Source organism: Camelus dromedarius, chromosome 31 (assembly GCF_036321535.1).
Source record: "Camelus dromedarius isolate mCamDro1 chromosome 31, mCamDro1.pat, whole genome shotgun sequence".
Taxonomy (NCBI): domain Eukaryota; kingdom Metazoa; phylum Chordata; class Mammalia; order Artiodactyla; family Camelidae; genus Camelus; species Camelus dromedarius.
The window spans coordinates 4992518-5006174 of NC_087466.1; the positions used below are offsets into that span (position 1 = coordinate 4992518).

Sequence of the window (13657 nt, forward strand, 5' to 3'; positions counted from 1 at the left end):
GGCCTTAGTGATTTTTTCCAGGGGTTTTAGTTTTAAATCTTGACTTTCCTAGATTTCCCTAGATTCTCTTAGGCACCTCCTTGGGCAGCCCGCGCAGGCCGGCGGCGTCGGGGACCTCGGGGTCCTAGGCAGGGCACATGCGGGGGGAAGTGGCGCTGTCTGTCCGCGCGGCGATTGTAAACCCTTCACCGTGGAGCCATGGGAGGCCTAGAGAAAAAGAAGGTGAAGAGCGAGAAGCCTCGGTGGGGGTGCCGGTAGGGGGGTGCTCCGGGATGTAGGAGACAGGACCAGCAGAGCCTGGGGACTGCTCCTTTCCCCAGCCTTGGTCTGTCGTAGGTGTAGAATCGGCTGGGATCAATGCGACATGAGACAGTAGCCAGAAGGGGTCCAAAGATGGGCGAGGGCGGCAGTTACTCGTCCGGTGAAATCCAGGATAGAATTCTGGAGTAGAGCTGTGTAGGAGAGTTGAGGTTACCAAGCAAAGCTGCACGCCCCCACTCAGGCCGAGCCAAAAGACCGTTTACTGAAAGACTGGTGAATATTTCGTAGAGCCCACCATGATGTCGATTTCATCATCTCTAAAACTTGTTACTCCCTTTTCTACTGAACCAGGCCCTGTCCTAGACACAGGGGATGGAGACATAAACAATCAGATGTGGTCCCTGCATTCCCCAAGCTCCTTTTCTGGTGGGGGAGATGGACAGTAAAGTAAGCAACCAAATAAGATGATCACTGACAAGCCTGGCAGGGGAAACTAAGTGCCAGGAATCTTAGTTGGGAAAGGGTCGCTGTGTGCAAAGAATCAGAAGGACGTCAGGATGGCTGGGGTATAGTAAACCAGGGGAAGAATGGTATCTAGTGTGGTTGGGGTTGGACAAGGACCAGGTCATACAAGGCCTGTCAGGCACAGTGAGGAGATTGGCTTTTATTCAAAATGCAGTAGGAATCAATTACTTCTAAGTGCTTCGCATAGCACCAGATCCACAGCAACCCTGTGGTCCCTGAATCATGCAGATGTATGTGTCCTCTGTGCTGACAGCTGAAGATAGTGCAGGAGAGCTCCTTCAGGCATGTGGGCTCCCTCCCCATGGTGTTTTTTGTCCCAGAAGCCTCTTGGCCACTTATCCAAGGTGATAGTTGCCTCTGGGATGAGGAATATCCAGAGATTGCTGCAATCATTGCTAATGGAGAATTGTTTTTTTTTTCTCCCCAAGTATGAGCGAGGCTCTGCCACCAACTACATCACCCGAAACAAAGCCCGGAAGAGGCTGCAGCTCAGCCTGGCCGACTTCAGGTGAGGTTGGAGAGGAGAGGGGGACCTCTGGATGCCTGGGCAGTGCATTACGCGGCTAACACTCAGCCACACCCCAGTCTAAGCTGCACTGCTACAGACTCTGGGATTCTGATGTTCCTCCTCTTTCTTGCCTGGCCTTGCTTTGGTGAGCTGTGCTTTGCCAGCTGTGGTCCATGGGGAATCTGGAGCACTGGGTCATGCTGCCCTTAGTCGTCAGAATGGACCTGCTGGTACTATGCACTCTCCCCCATCCTCTCCCTTCTGGCAGTAGAGACCCCTTAATCTTGCAGCTGGGGGTTCTCAGCTCCTCAGAGAGTGAAGTCCAGACTCCTCCACAGCCTGTGGGTCCTACCGCCTGGCCCACTTCTCATCTTCCAAGCATACCCAGCACTTTCCACTCTTACTGCCTTTGTCCTTCTGAGGATGCTCTTCCCTCTGCCCTTTATAGGCAGACCTCAGAGATGCTGTGATTTGGTTTCACTGCAGTAAAGTGAATGTCACAATGAAGCAAGGCACGTGAATGTTTTGGTTTCCCAATGCGTATGAGTTATGTACTGTATTATATACTGTACTATAGTCTATTAGGTGTGCAATAGTATTATGTCTAAAAAGCAATGTCTTAACTTAAAATATTTTGCTGGTAAGAAATGCTGATCGTTTTCTGAACTTTCAGGGAGTCATCATCTTTTTTTACTCTTGGAGGGTCCTGCCTCGATGTTGATGGCTGCTGAGTGATCAGGGTGGTGGTTGCTGAAGGTTGGGCTGTGAGTGACAACTTCTTAAAATAGGATAACAATGAAGTTTGCCGCATTGACTGACTCTTCCTTTCATGAACTTTTCCCTGTAGCACCCAGTGCTGTTTGATAGCATTTTACCCACAGTGGAGCTTCTGTCAAAATTTGACTTAATCCTCTCAAATCCCACTGCTGTTTTACCAACTAAGTTTACATAATATTCGGAATCTTTTGTTGTCATTTCAACAGTCTTCACAGCTTCTTCACCAGGAGTAGATTCCATCTCAAGAAACCTCTGTTCATCCTTAAGAAGCAGCTCCTCACCTGTTAAAGTTTGATCATGAGGTTGGCGCAGTTCAGTCCCACCTCAGGCTCCACTTCTGGCTCCAGTTCTCTTGCTATTTCTACCACATCTGCAGTGACTTCCTCCACTGAAGTCTTAAACCCCTCAAAGTCACCCACGAGGGTTGGAAGCAACTTCTTCCAAACTCCTGTTAATGTTGACATTTTGACCTCTTCCCTTGAATCATGAATGTTCTTAATGACCTCTAGAAGGGTGAATCCTCTTCAGAAGGCTTTCAATTGACTTTGGCCAGATCCGTCAGAGGAATCACTATCTACGGCAGCTACAGCCTTACGAAATCTATTTCTTAATTAGTAAGACCTGAAAGTTGAAGTTAGTCCTTGATCCACGGACTGCAGAATGGATATTTTGGTAGCAGGCATGAAAACAACCTTGCAGTTTCTACATCAGTATTTGCTGCTCACCCTACTCCTCATGAACCAATCTCAGCTGGCATCACACTTTTTCCTGCAGCTTCCTCACCTCTCTCAGCCTTCATAGAATCAAAGAGAGTAGGGCCTTGCTCTGGATTAGGCTTTGACTTCAGGGAATGTTATAGCTCATTTGATCTTCTGTCCAGTCCGCTTAAACTTTCTCCATATCAGCAATAAGACTGTTTTGCTTTCTTACCATTCATGTGTTGACTAGAATAGCATTTTAAATTTCCTTCAGGGGCTTTTCCTTTGCATTCACAACTTGGCTGACTGTGGTGCAAAAAGCCTAGCTTGCAACCTGTCTTGGCTCTCAATGTGCCTTCCTCACCAAGCTTAATCATTTCTAGCTTTTTATTTAAATTAAGGGACGTGTGACTCTTCCTTCCACTTGAACACTTAGAGGCTGTTGTGGGGTTATTTATTAGCCTAATCTCAATATTGTGTCTCAGGAAATAGAGAGGCCCAAGGAGAGGGAGAGAGATGGGAAAGGCCGTCAGTGGAGCAGTCAGAACACACACAACATTTATTGATCAAGTTCACCATCTTATATTCGTGTGATTCATGGAGCCCCCAAAATTATTACAACAACAGTTTCAAAGATCACAGATCACCATACCAAATACAATAATGATGAAAGAGTTTTGAGATATTGTGAGAATTACCAAAATGTGATACAGAGACGTGAAGTGGGCAGATGCTGTTGGAAAGTGGTGCCAGTAGAGTTGCTCAGCGCAGGGTTGCCTCAGACCTTCAATGTGTAAAAAAAACTCCATAAAATGAGGTATGCCTGTATGTGGCCAAAATGTTGATTTCTCAGGGAGACTTTTCCTGACTCCTCTTGCTGAAGGGAGTGCCTGCCGGTGTGGCCCCTGGCAGTATCCTGTTGTTTCTTTCTGGTACTCGGGACAGTCTGCACTCTGTTTTTCAGGGAGCTCATGATTATCAGACCCTTGCACCAGGATGGGAGTTTCTTAAAGTCAGGGTGCCCATGTTCCGTGTTCCCTGCCAGCACTCAGCACAGGTACTGACAGAAGGAATGGCCTTTGTTTTCCAGACGGCTGTGCATTTTGAAGGGCATTTATCCCCATGAACCCAAACACAAGAAGAAGGTTAACAAGGGCTCCACGGCAGCCCGAACCTTTTACCTTATTAAAGACATCAAATTCCTCCTCCACGAACCCATTGTCAACAAGTTTCGGGAATACAAGGTGAGGCCTGGGCTCTGGGGGTCTGGGTGGTGCCCTTCGCTGCTCTGTGCAGCCCCACTAACACTGACCTTGGGCAGATTGTTTAAACTCTGAGCAAGCCTATATGAAGGGTGAGGTAATTCTACCTCAAAGGAATTGACTGAGATCTCAGGTGTGCAAATCATTTCCACGGTACCTGGCCAATGGTTAATGTTTCACCTGTCATACTTTCCCCTGGTTCTTTTGGAAAAGAGTAAATCTGTTGCCTCTGAGACAGACTGTGGTGTTTCAGGGGTTCTCTGGTAGTTTTCTTTTTTTTTTTTAAATGGAGGTGCTGGGGATTGAACCCAGGACCTCACACATGCCAAGCATGTGCTCTACCGCTGAGCTCTACCCTCTTCCCCCATCTCTGGTGTGTTTTCTGCCCAAAGAAACCCCTCCTATTTGGGTTCTTTTTTCCTGAGACCAAGCTTTTCATTTTGCAAATAGAAACCGTTAAATGCTTAACTACCACGGGAAAAGTAGACGCCTAATTCTACCAAACCAAATGCAAATGATTGAAGCCTTTGCAGAGAAGCAGGGCTAGGCTGGGGGGCCTGCTCACCAGAGCCCACTAAGGCGGGTGCCTCTTCTGCTGCTGGGTTTGGTGGCCACTAAACTTACTACGTGGGGAGTGGGCCCCCGTGGGACTGGCTGCCTCAGAGCTGGTGCTCCGACCCCAATGGAGGTGGCCTCTGAGCCTCTGAAGAGCACTGAGGGCAGGCCTGACCTGCAGCACTCGGAGGGAGAAAGTCAGTCGGTTTGGAGGACTTTTGGGGCCCCCACCAGCCTCGGCTGCGTTTCCCTGTGTGGCTCAGCCCCACACATGCAGACTGGTGTTGAGAACGAAGGCCCAAGCCCCCGGCCCTGAACTGCCTCACTCCTCAGCTGGAGAATAGGGCTGAAAATGTTATATCTCCGTGTAAATAGGTGGAGTCAGCACGACTGAGTGGTCATCCCTGTCCATCCATCGCTGGGGTGCTGTGGGTGGGCTCGTTGTCAGCCTGGGTCAGGTTTGCTGCTCCTTGGAGTTGGCTGTTGTGCAGATCCTGGGCTGAGGGCCGGGTCGTACAGGCAGACAGCGTGGTCAGCTGCAAGCGGCCTCATGTGTCCTGCCCCGGGTATTCTCCTCCACCCAAGAGGGTCTCGTCCTCTCTTCCAGGTGTTCGTCCGGAAGCTGCGCAAGGCCTATGGGAAGAGTGAGTGGAACACAGTGGAGCGGCTGAAGGACAACAAGCCCAACTACAAGCTCGACCACATCGTCAAGGAGCGGTGAGCAGGGGGCTCTGACCTGGTGCTGGGGATATGGTGGGAATGAGACCAAGACCCTGCTCACAGAGCTGGTATTCTCTTGGAGGAAGCAGGCTAAAAGCAAACTGGCAAGTTATTCTAATGCAATTCCACGTGTGTGCCGTGAGGGATGCCAGCCTTGAAGGGAACTGGAGGACACACGTCAGTTACAGGCTTGTCAGAGGAGATGTCTCTGAGGGGAGCCATTTGAGCCAGCCAGGGGAAGTGTGATTCACGCTGCACAAAGAGCAAGTGCAAAGGCCCTGTGGTGGGAGAGAGCCAGAGTTCCGGGGGTACACATGGGATGCATGATTAGCCCTGGAAGATGTAGCTGGACACCTCTGATCTTAACCTTTTTCTTGCCCAGCCTTCTCAGCAGTCCCCCTCATTCATCGGCTAAATCAGTGGTTCTTAGCCTGGGGTCAATTTGCCTCCCAAGGGACACCTAGCAACATCTAGGGACGTTTCTGTTTCTCATGACTTGGATGGCAGGGGGTCTACTAGTATTTAATGAATAGAAGCCAGGGGTACAGCTAAACACTCTACAATATAATAGGACAACCCCCCCACGGCACAGAAAACCTGGCCCAGTATGTCAGTAGTGGTGAGGTTCAGACACCCTGGACTGCCTAAAATCTCTTGTCTTCTCTTGGGGTCTGATGGCCTGGGAAACTTAGCTCCAGACTGGATGGATTTGACTCCACCCTGGTCCCCTAGGGCAGCTTCAGCCTTTTCCCAGCTGTCTGTTCAGGAGATGGTGGTGGCGGGTCCTGACCCAGGGAATGGGGCCTTAGAATGGCTAACAGGCTGGGGCCAGGAGGTCGGAGCCCGGGCTGAGTGACCCTGTGAGTGCTGCCCTCCTGGCCCCGCAGGTACCCAACATTCATAGATGCCCTGCGGGACCTGGACGATGCCCTCTCCATGTGCTTCCTCTTCTCCACCTTCCCACGGACTGGCAAGTGCCACGTGCACACCATCCAGCTGTGCCGCCGGCTCGCTGTGGAGTTCATGCACTACGTCATTGCTGCCCGTGCCCTGCGCAAGGTGAGCCCGGGGTGCCTGAGGGGTCCCAGCCTGCTCCCTGCCCCACTGCCCGTGTTCTCACCATGCCGTCCCTCCGCCGTAGGTCTTCCTGTCCATCAAAGGCATCTACTACCAGGCCGAGGTGCTGGGGCAGCCCATTGTGTGGATCACGCCCTACACCTTCTCCCACGATGTGAGTGTGCCCGTGGTGGGCAGGGGGGTGTGGGGGTGTGGGGCCGGTGCTCCCTCTCTGGTTCCTAGACAGAGATGAGAGAGTGAGGGGGGTGCTTCCTGTCCTGCAGAGCCAGCTGGGTTCCTGAGTGCTGGCCGGGGGTGGGGAGTGTGTTGTGCGCCATTGTAACAGGAGCCAGAGCCCGCCTGACTCCAGGACCTGCTGGCTGGTTGACCTTAGACATGTTCCTTTACTTCTCTGCACCCCGGTTAATAACATGCTTCCATGTTCTAAGCCTTGTCGTGAGGATCTAAGGAAAAAAAAGCTTTAGAAGTGCCTGGTGGTTGGCCCTTGGGGTTTGCTGAGCAAACAGGGAACAGCTGTATCACTGGACTCCTCTGCCCCCCCCATTCCCGTCCCCGACCCGGGGCTGGGGGCTGCGTGAGATCTGGGGGTGAGCATAGAGTGGCACTACTTATGAGGGATACTGCTTCTTATTTATCTTTTTTTCAGACTGTGGCAATATTTGGCAGGATCCATTGAGAGAAATCCAGGGTTGGCCTCTGTATGGGGGGTGGTTATCCTCTAGTCTCCCACAGGGTCCCCATCAGGCTCCCCTCCAACTTACTATGCTGTGGGTCTGTGTTTGGCCCCGCTTTCTGCTGAGAGTTGAGCAGAAACTGGTGCCTCCAGTGGAGAACAGGTGCACAGCCTGGCTGGATGATGGGTTTGCTGGCCAGGGGGTGGGTATCCAGGTTGAGCTGGTGGTCTGGGGGCCTTGGGACCCTGCCCGTTACTCTGGGCTGGTGGGGGCCCAGGCTGGAACCACGTCTTAGTGTGGAGCAGTGGTGACGTTTGGTGGCAGCCTGCGGTCTCTGTGGGAGAAAGGCGGGTGTGGTCCTCAGCCGCTGGCGTGCCCACTCCCTGGGGTGGGTGTATGTGCCAGAGCCTGTGCTCTCCCCTTCCCCTGTCCTCCCTGCCTTCCCTCCTTCCTCTCTGGCCCTCCCTCTCCTTCCTTCTCTCTGATGTCACACCCCCGCGCTGCTCAGACTGGTCTTTGTCCTCCCGGGTGGTGAATAGGGCCCTGTGGAAGCCGGCCTCCGCACAGCTGGCCCTGGGGAACAGGGGAAGGGAACAGGCCGCCCCTTCCTCCTTCCTTTCTGGCCAGCTCACTGCCACTGCTTCCTCTTAGCAGGAGGATGGGGGACTGGTCCTGAGTTGTCGCTGGGGCCCCAATATGCCCCCTCCCCCTGTGCAGCCAGTGTTGGGCTCCTGGCAGCATGACCCAGGCAGGTAGTGGGGGCCAGGGGGCTGCTCAGCACTGTGCTGGGGGGAGTCAATGCTCACGTGCTCCTGGGCGTGTTGAAGGCCCTGGCAGATGCTCGTGTAAGGACCGGGGGTCATTGGGGGACAGATGGGGCACCTCTCCATCCCTGCACCCCCACAGCCCAGTTGCTGCCTGATGGCAGGATGGAGCTCAGTGTCACGGGCGCACGGGCACAGAAGGGTTATTGTGAACGCTACCGATTTTGACGTTGCTCGACACATCCTCCCGTCCAGGTCCCTGGAGTTGGCAGGCCTCCCTGGTTTTGGGGGCGGTGCTGCTTAGGCATCGAGGCACTTTGGTCTGGGTCTCAGATCCTTGCCCTGTTTTGCTTTATTGTCTCCTCAAGGTTAAGGACGAGCCCCCCTGTGCCTCTTGCTTGCTCGTGCTTCTGCCCCAAGCAGGCAGCTCTTCTGCCCATTTCTTCAGATCTCCCTGGGGCTGAGCCAGGCAGCTGCCCAGCTCATCCCTGGTCCTCGGGTTGTGCCTTTGTCTCTGGCTTGGCCCCAGGGCAGGCTTGCTGGATTCTGAGTGTCTGTGCCAAGGCTGCTGCCAAGGCTTGTAGGCTCTGAGTGCCGTCCACCCACTGCCCCCACCCAGGCAGATGGACTGTTCCAGGGCTGCCTCTCCTAGCTGGGCCACCAGGTGCTTGTGGGCTAGCCCTGGAGGCGACATCATACGAAAATTGTGGGATAAGTAATGGAGGAGGCACGAGCGGCCTCTGGAGGGACAGAAGTCTGACTTGCAGATTGAGGGGGAGAGCTGGGGCAGGGGAGGGGGGCGCCAGCCAGTCCTTGAAACATCGTGTCAAGGGCTTCCCTTTTCTAACACCTCTTGTCCCCTTTATGGCACGGGGATCGGGCTCTGGCCTTACCTAACCCTTGGGACCGCGTCCAGAGCCTCACTGGTGCCCAGAATACTCCTGGGTGGGGACATGCCACATGGCCTCTTCCCATGGGCAGAGCTCTGAAGGCAGGGCCACCCTGAGTTGGGGGGTCCTGATCCTTGGGCAGGCAGAACCCCCACCCTGCCTGGGTTGTCAGTGCAGTCTTTGCACCCACATTGCTGATGTGCCTCCTGTGTCCCCAGCACCCAACGGACGTGGACTACAGGGTCATGGCCACCTTCACTGAGTTCTACACGACTCTGCTGGGCTTCGTCAACTTCCGCCTCTACCAGTCACTCAACCTGCACTACCCACCCAAGGTAGGCCCGGCCCAGCCCAGCACCTTCTCCTCCCCCGAAGGGGCCCTGGCCCTTCTCTCCCCACGTGGAGGTGGGGGCTGAGGTGGGAGCAGTGGGCATCCTTTTTCTCTGACCTTCCGCCTGCCTCCCAGCTCGAGGGCCAGCCCCATGCAGAAGCGAAGAGCAGTGAGGACACTTATGCTTTGGACTCTGAGAGCTCTATGGAGGTGAGAGAGGCTGTCAGAGCACGGGCCCCACCTCCCCTAGAAGGGTGGTTCCTGGCCTAGGGCTGGGAGTGGTCTCAGGGCTGGTCTTTTGAACCCAAACCTGCTGATATCCGTCCCAGAACTGTCAGTGCCACCCCTGCCCCACCCCAGCCATGCCCCCCGACAACCCCCCAACCTGCAAGCAGCAGCCCTGCTTCTTTCCCGCAGAAACTGGCTGCCCTTGGTGCCAGCCTGGCCCGTGTGGTGGTGCCCACGGAGGAGGAGGCTGAAGTGGATGAGTTTCCTGCCGATGGGGTGAGGACTGTGCTGTCTTTTAGAAGGGGCGCGGAGGCAGAGTGGGGAGGCATAAGGACTGGGAGTTAAAAGGAAGCTGGGGAGGGGGTGGTCTCCAACCTCTGCCTCCAGTGGGGGTGTGGGTGGGGCTGACGGTGTGAGCGACCCCTTGTCGTGGCAGGAGGTGTCGGCGCAGGAGGAGGACCGCAGGAAGGAGCTGGAGGCTCAGGAGAAGCACAAGAAGCTCTTTGAGGGCCTGAAGTTCTTCCTGAACCGCGAGGTGCCCCGCGAGGCCCTGGCTTTCATCATCAGGTGGGGAGGCTGATGACACTGGCTCTGCCACAGCTTGGGCTAGGTTCCACCCTGGACCAGGCAGCCCAGGGAGCCTGTGGGTAACATCAGGCTGGTGTCAGCATCCACTGCTTAGGGCTGTTGGGAAGATTTGACAGAATGGGCGAGGAAAGTTCTCAGCCTGTCCCCAGCATGTGGGAAACACTCATGGGAGGGCAGCTGGCATCACTTTCTCACCAGCTCAGGGCAGGAGGTCATGGGCACCCCATGCCTGAGTGCTCTTGTGGGCTCTCCCTGTGCCTGTAGGAGTTTTGGAGGGAACGTGTCCTGGGACAGATCTCTGTGCATCGGTGCCACCTACGACGTCACAGACTCCGGCATCACCCACCAGATTGTTGACCGGCCTGGGCAGCAGACCCCCGTCATTGGCAGGTGGGCCCCTGAGGCCCTCGTCTTCCTCTGCTTATTTGGGTTTCTGGTTATAGGGGTCTGTGTCAAGTCCCCTGCAGATGCGATGACTCTCTGCCTCTGCCCTGTGCCAGGTGCTACGTGCAGCCCCAGTGGGTGTTCGACTCTGTGAACGCCCGGCTCCTCCTCCCCGTGGCAGACTACTTCCCTGGGGTGCAGCTGCCCCCACACCTCTCGCCCTTTGTGTCAGAGAAGGAAGGCGATTATGTCCCCCCTGAGAAGCTGAAGTTGCTGGCCCTGCAGCGGGGGGAGCACCCAGGTGAGGGGCCGGGCCAGGGGTGGGGGGCAGTGGGGAGGTTTCTCCAGGCTGTCCTTGGCCCTGGGCCTCAGCTGGCTGTTTCTCTTCTTGGCTATGAATGTAGAAAGCTCCAGAGAGCAGGACAGCAGCGGCATGAAGCCCTTTAAACCCACCTCTGGAGTAAGGCTTAGGGGGAGGGCCGTTTGTGTTCTATAGTCAGGTGTTCTTGATGCTCGGAGTAGCTCAGCGGAATGGTCTGGAAGTTTACATAGGAGGTGACAGAGCTCAGGTGTCCAGAGCCTGGAGTTTCCTCTGTGGGGCAGTGCCAGAGGGGCCATGGTTGGGACAGCCCTGCACCGCCTTTGGACCGTCCCTGTGGCCAAAGAGGGTGGTGCCCAGTGCCAGGTCTCATGCCACGGGGGAAGAGCAGGCTCCCAGGTGATCAGAAGTCCTTGGCTGTATGTAGGAAATTTGAACGAATCTGAAGAGGAGGATGATGAAGAGGACAATGAAGGTGATGGTGATGAAGACAAAGAGGAAGGAAAAGAAGAGGAGGAGGAGGAGGATATGGAGGCTGGTTCAGAAAAGGAGGAGGAGGCCCACCTGATGGCCCTGGAGGAGCGGAGGATGGAGGCCCAACAGACAGCCCCGGAGGAGCGGAGGACAGAGGCCCGACAGACGGCCCCAGAAGAGCAGAGGGCAGAGGGGAAGGTACCGGAGAGTTGACTGGGGTCACAGCCTTGGCAGCAGCCCCCTGGCCGTCTTGGTGCCTATTTGGGCAGGAGCCTGGGGGTGGAGGGTGGTGGGCAGCCTGCCTCCATGAGTGTCCACCCTGTTTCCCCAGAAGCCCAGGGTGATGGTGGGCACGGTGAAGCTGGAGGACAAGCAGCGGCTGGCTCAGGAGGAGGAGAGTGAGGCCAAGCGCCTGGCCATCATGATGATGAAGAAGCGGGAGAAGTACCTGTACAACAAGATCATGTTTGGCAAGAGGCGCAGAATCCGCGAGGTGAGCCTCCCACCCGCCCGAGTTGAGCTTCGAGGCTGCGAGCTCTCCCGGGCAGACTCGGGGCCTCTCTTAGCCCTTTTCTGAGGTTGCCTCCTGGCCCGGCCCAGCGTCTGGGGCCCCACCCAGGCCCATGTGGGCATCTTGGTGTCAGTGTCCTTCCTGCATCCGGTGCTTTCTGAGTCTATGGGCTCTGGGGCCAGAGCCGTTTCAGCAGAGCCAGCCTGCTTATACGAAGGAGCGTCTTACGGAAGTGCATACACCTGGAGGGACTGCGGGAGGTTTTGGTTCATCTTCTGTTTCTTTCTCATTCACAAAGCCACATACACTTAACTATTTTACAAAGAGTTTCGTGCACACCGGAACTCTAGTGGACGGCCTGAAAGCAACTCAGCTTTGCCCACGGGGTGATCTGTAGTGACAGCCGCCCAGATTTCTTCTGTGCACGCAATGACATGGACATTATTTGGGGGGTGTGGTGCTGCATAGACGGGCAGACCTCCTTGGATTGCGTTTGCTTTACTGCATTTCATAGATACTGGTTTTTAACAAGTAGGTGGTGTGGCAGCCCTGTGTTGAGCACGTCTGTTTAGCGCCATTTTTCCAAGAGCATTTGCTCATTTCATGTCTCTGTCACCAGCGACATTGATAATTCTCACATTTCAAATTGTTTCATTATTATTATGTTTGTTCTGGTGATCTGTGATCAGTGTTCTTCGATGTCAGTGTTGCTAAAAGAGCACAACTTGTTGAAGGCTCAGATGAAGATTAGCATTTTTTTTTTTTGGCCATAAAGTATTTTTTGATTAAGATATATGCATTATGTTTTTAGACATAATGCTATTGCACCCTTGATAGTCAACAGTTTAATATAAACGTAACTTTTAAATGTGCCTGGAGACCAGAAAGTGGCCGAGAAGTTCGGGTGACTGCCTTTGTCGCAACCTTCAGTTTGTCGGGGTGAACTGGAACTGAACCTGCAGTATCTCCAGGGCCTGCCTGCAGGTTGTTCTGCTGTGTGTTGATCATTTAACCGTAGCCTGAACCTCTGTCCACGGCATCTTACAGTGTTCTCTGCTGACAGGGTTAGGTTGTCTGCCGTTTTTAGTCATTCTTAGAAGACACTTAAGCACCTCTTGCCTCCATCCAAGTGTCTCTGTAGGGTAGATTCTTAGGAATGTAATCGCCAGGTTGAAAGGCCTACCTGCTTTGTAATAGATGCTGCCAAATGGCCCCGGGGGAAAGCCTGTTCCAGGTTGACTCCTCCCCAGCAGCTCCTGGTGAAGGTTGAGTGGCACCCAGCTTTCCCAGGTCAAGGCGTCAGTGGGGCGGTTGCTTCCAGCTCTGGGAGCCTGTGATCCTCCTAACTTGCTGTGGGCCCATAAAATACTGAGTTAGAGAGGCAAAGTGAAGGCATATTTCTTCACCCAAGGTGGTTCAGATTGGTTTGTTTTCCCCCATGGTAGTAATTTGCCTGTTAGCTTTTCTGGAAGCTTGGGTTTTACGGGGTGGCCTTGAGTGGGAGAAAGGGGGTTGGGTTCCCTTCCCTGCCCCCCCCATCACAGCTCGGTCCTCCCTTTTCTCCTCACAGGCCAACAAACTGGCGGAGAAGCGGAAAGCCCATGATGAGGCTGTGAGGTCTGAGAAGAAGGCCAAGAAGGCAAGGCCGGTGTGAGTGGCGACAGCCCCTCAATGTGCAAGGCCAGCTCTGGACCAGTGGACTTGGCACAGGCAGGCCAGAGGGCCTAGGCTTGGTGACAGACCAGCGTCTCTTCTGTTTTCATCCTTCTCCTCCCTCTGCTGGCCTGGCCTCCACTCAGCCTCTCTGGCTGGGCCTCTGGGCAGCCCCAGCCTCCCTTAGGTGGCGCTCCCTGCTGGTGGCTGGGTAAGGAGAGGCTTCTTTCCGCCGGCCCTCCCCCCGTCATTCCCCATACGTACCCCTGCCATGGGTTGGACCCATGGCTCTCCCAGTGCTGTGATGGGGGGTGAGGGTGGGGGAGTGTTTGTTATTAAACGGCTAGAGTTTTGCAGCCAGTTGAATTCTGTGTCCATGAGTTTTCCTGGGGTTGGCAAGAAGGGCCACCTAGTACCCTGTGCTCTAGGCTGGCCAGCCTTCGGTATTCACTGAGAGG

The 13657-nt window shown here is 54.6% G+C and overlaps 1 protein-coding gene across 2 annotated transcripts; it reads left to right on the top strand.

Moving 5' to 3' along the window:
- Window positions 1-92: 92 nt before the first annotated feature.
- Window positions 93-13565, top strand: PES1 (pescadillo ribosomal biogenesis factor 1). 2 transcript variants are annotated; one of them, XM_064481078.1, is made up of 15 exons: window positions 93-222; window positions 1215-1294; window positions 3860-4013; window positions 5194-5303; window positions 6194-6365; window positions 6448-6537; window positions 8930-9046; window positions 9178-9252; window positions 9460-9546; window positions 9707-9837; window positions 10123-10248; window positions 10359-10543; window positions 10989-11233; window positions 11367-11528; window positions 13117-13565. In XM_064481078.1, the coding sequence occupies exons 1-15, from the start codon at window positions 199-201 to the stop codon at window positions 13198-13200; spliced, it is 1842 nt and encodes a 613-aa protein (XP_064337148.1). In that variant the 5' UTR covers window positions 93-198; the 3' UTR covers window positions 13201-13565. The 2 variants fall into 2 exon arrangements, with proteins under 2 accessions (XP_064337148.1, XP_064337149.1); XM_064481079.1 differs by having other exon boundaries at window positions 11370-11528.
- The last annotated feature ends 92 nt before the right edge of the window (window positions 13566-13657 follow it).

What these genes read in the sequence shown, in the direction of transcription:
- PES1 (XM_064481078.1), top strand. Translation starts at nt 199, where the DNA reads ATGGGAGGCCTAGAGAAAAAGAAG. An exon ending in CTCAGCCTGGCCGACTTCAG is followed by an intron (nt 1,295 to 3,859) that starts GTGAGGTTGGAG and finishes TTTGTTTTCCAG; the next exon opens with ACGGCTGTGCATTTTGAAGG. An exon ending in CAGACCCCCGTCATTGGCAG is followed by an intron (nt 10,249 to 10,358) that starts GTGGGCCCCTGA and finishes GCCCTGTGCCAG; the next exon opens with GTGCTACGTGCAGCCCCAGT.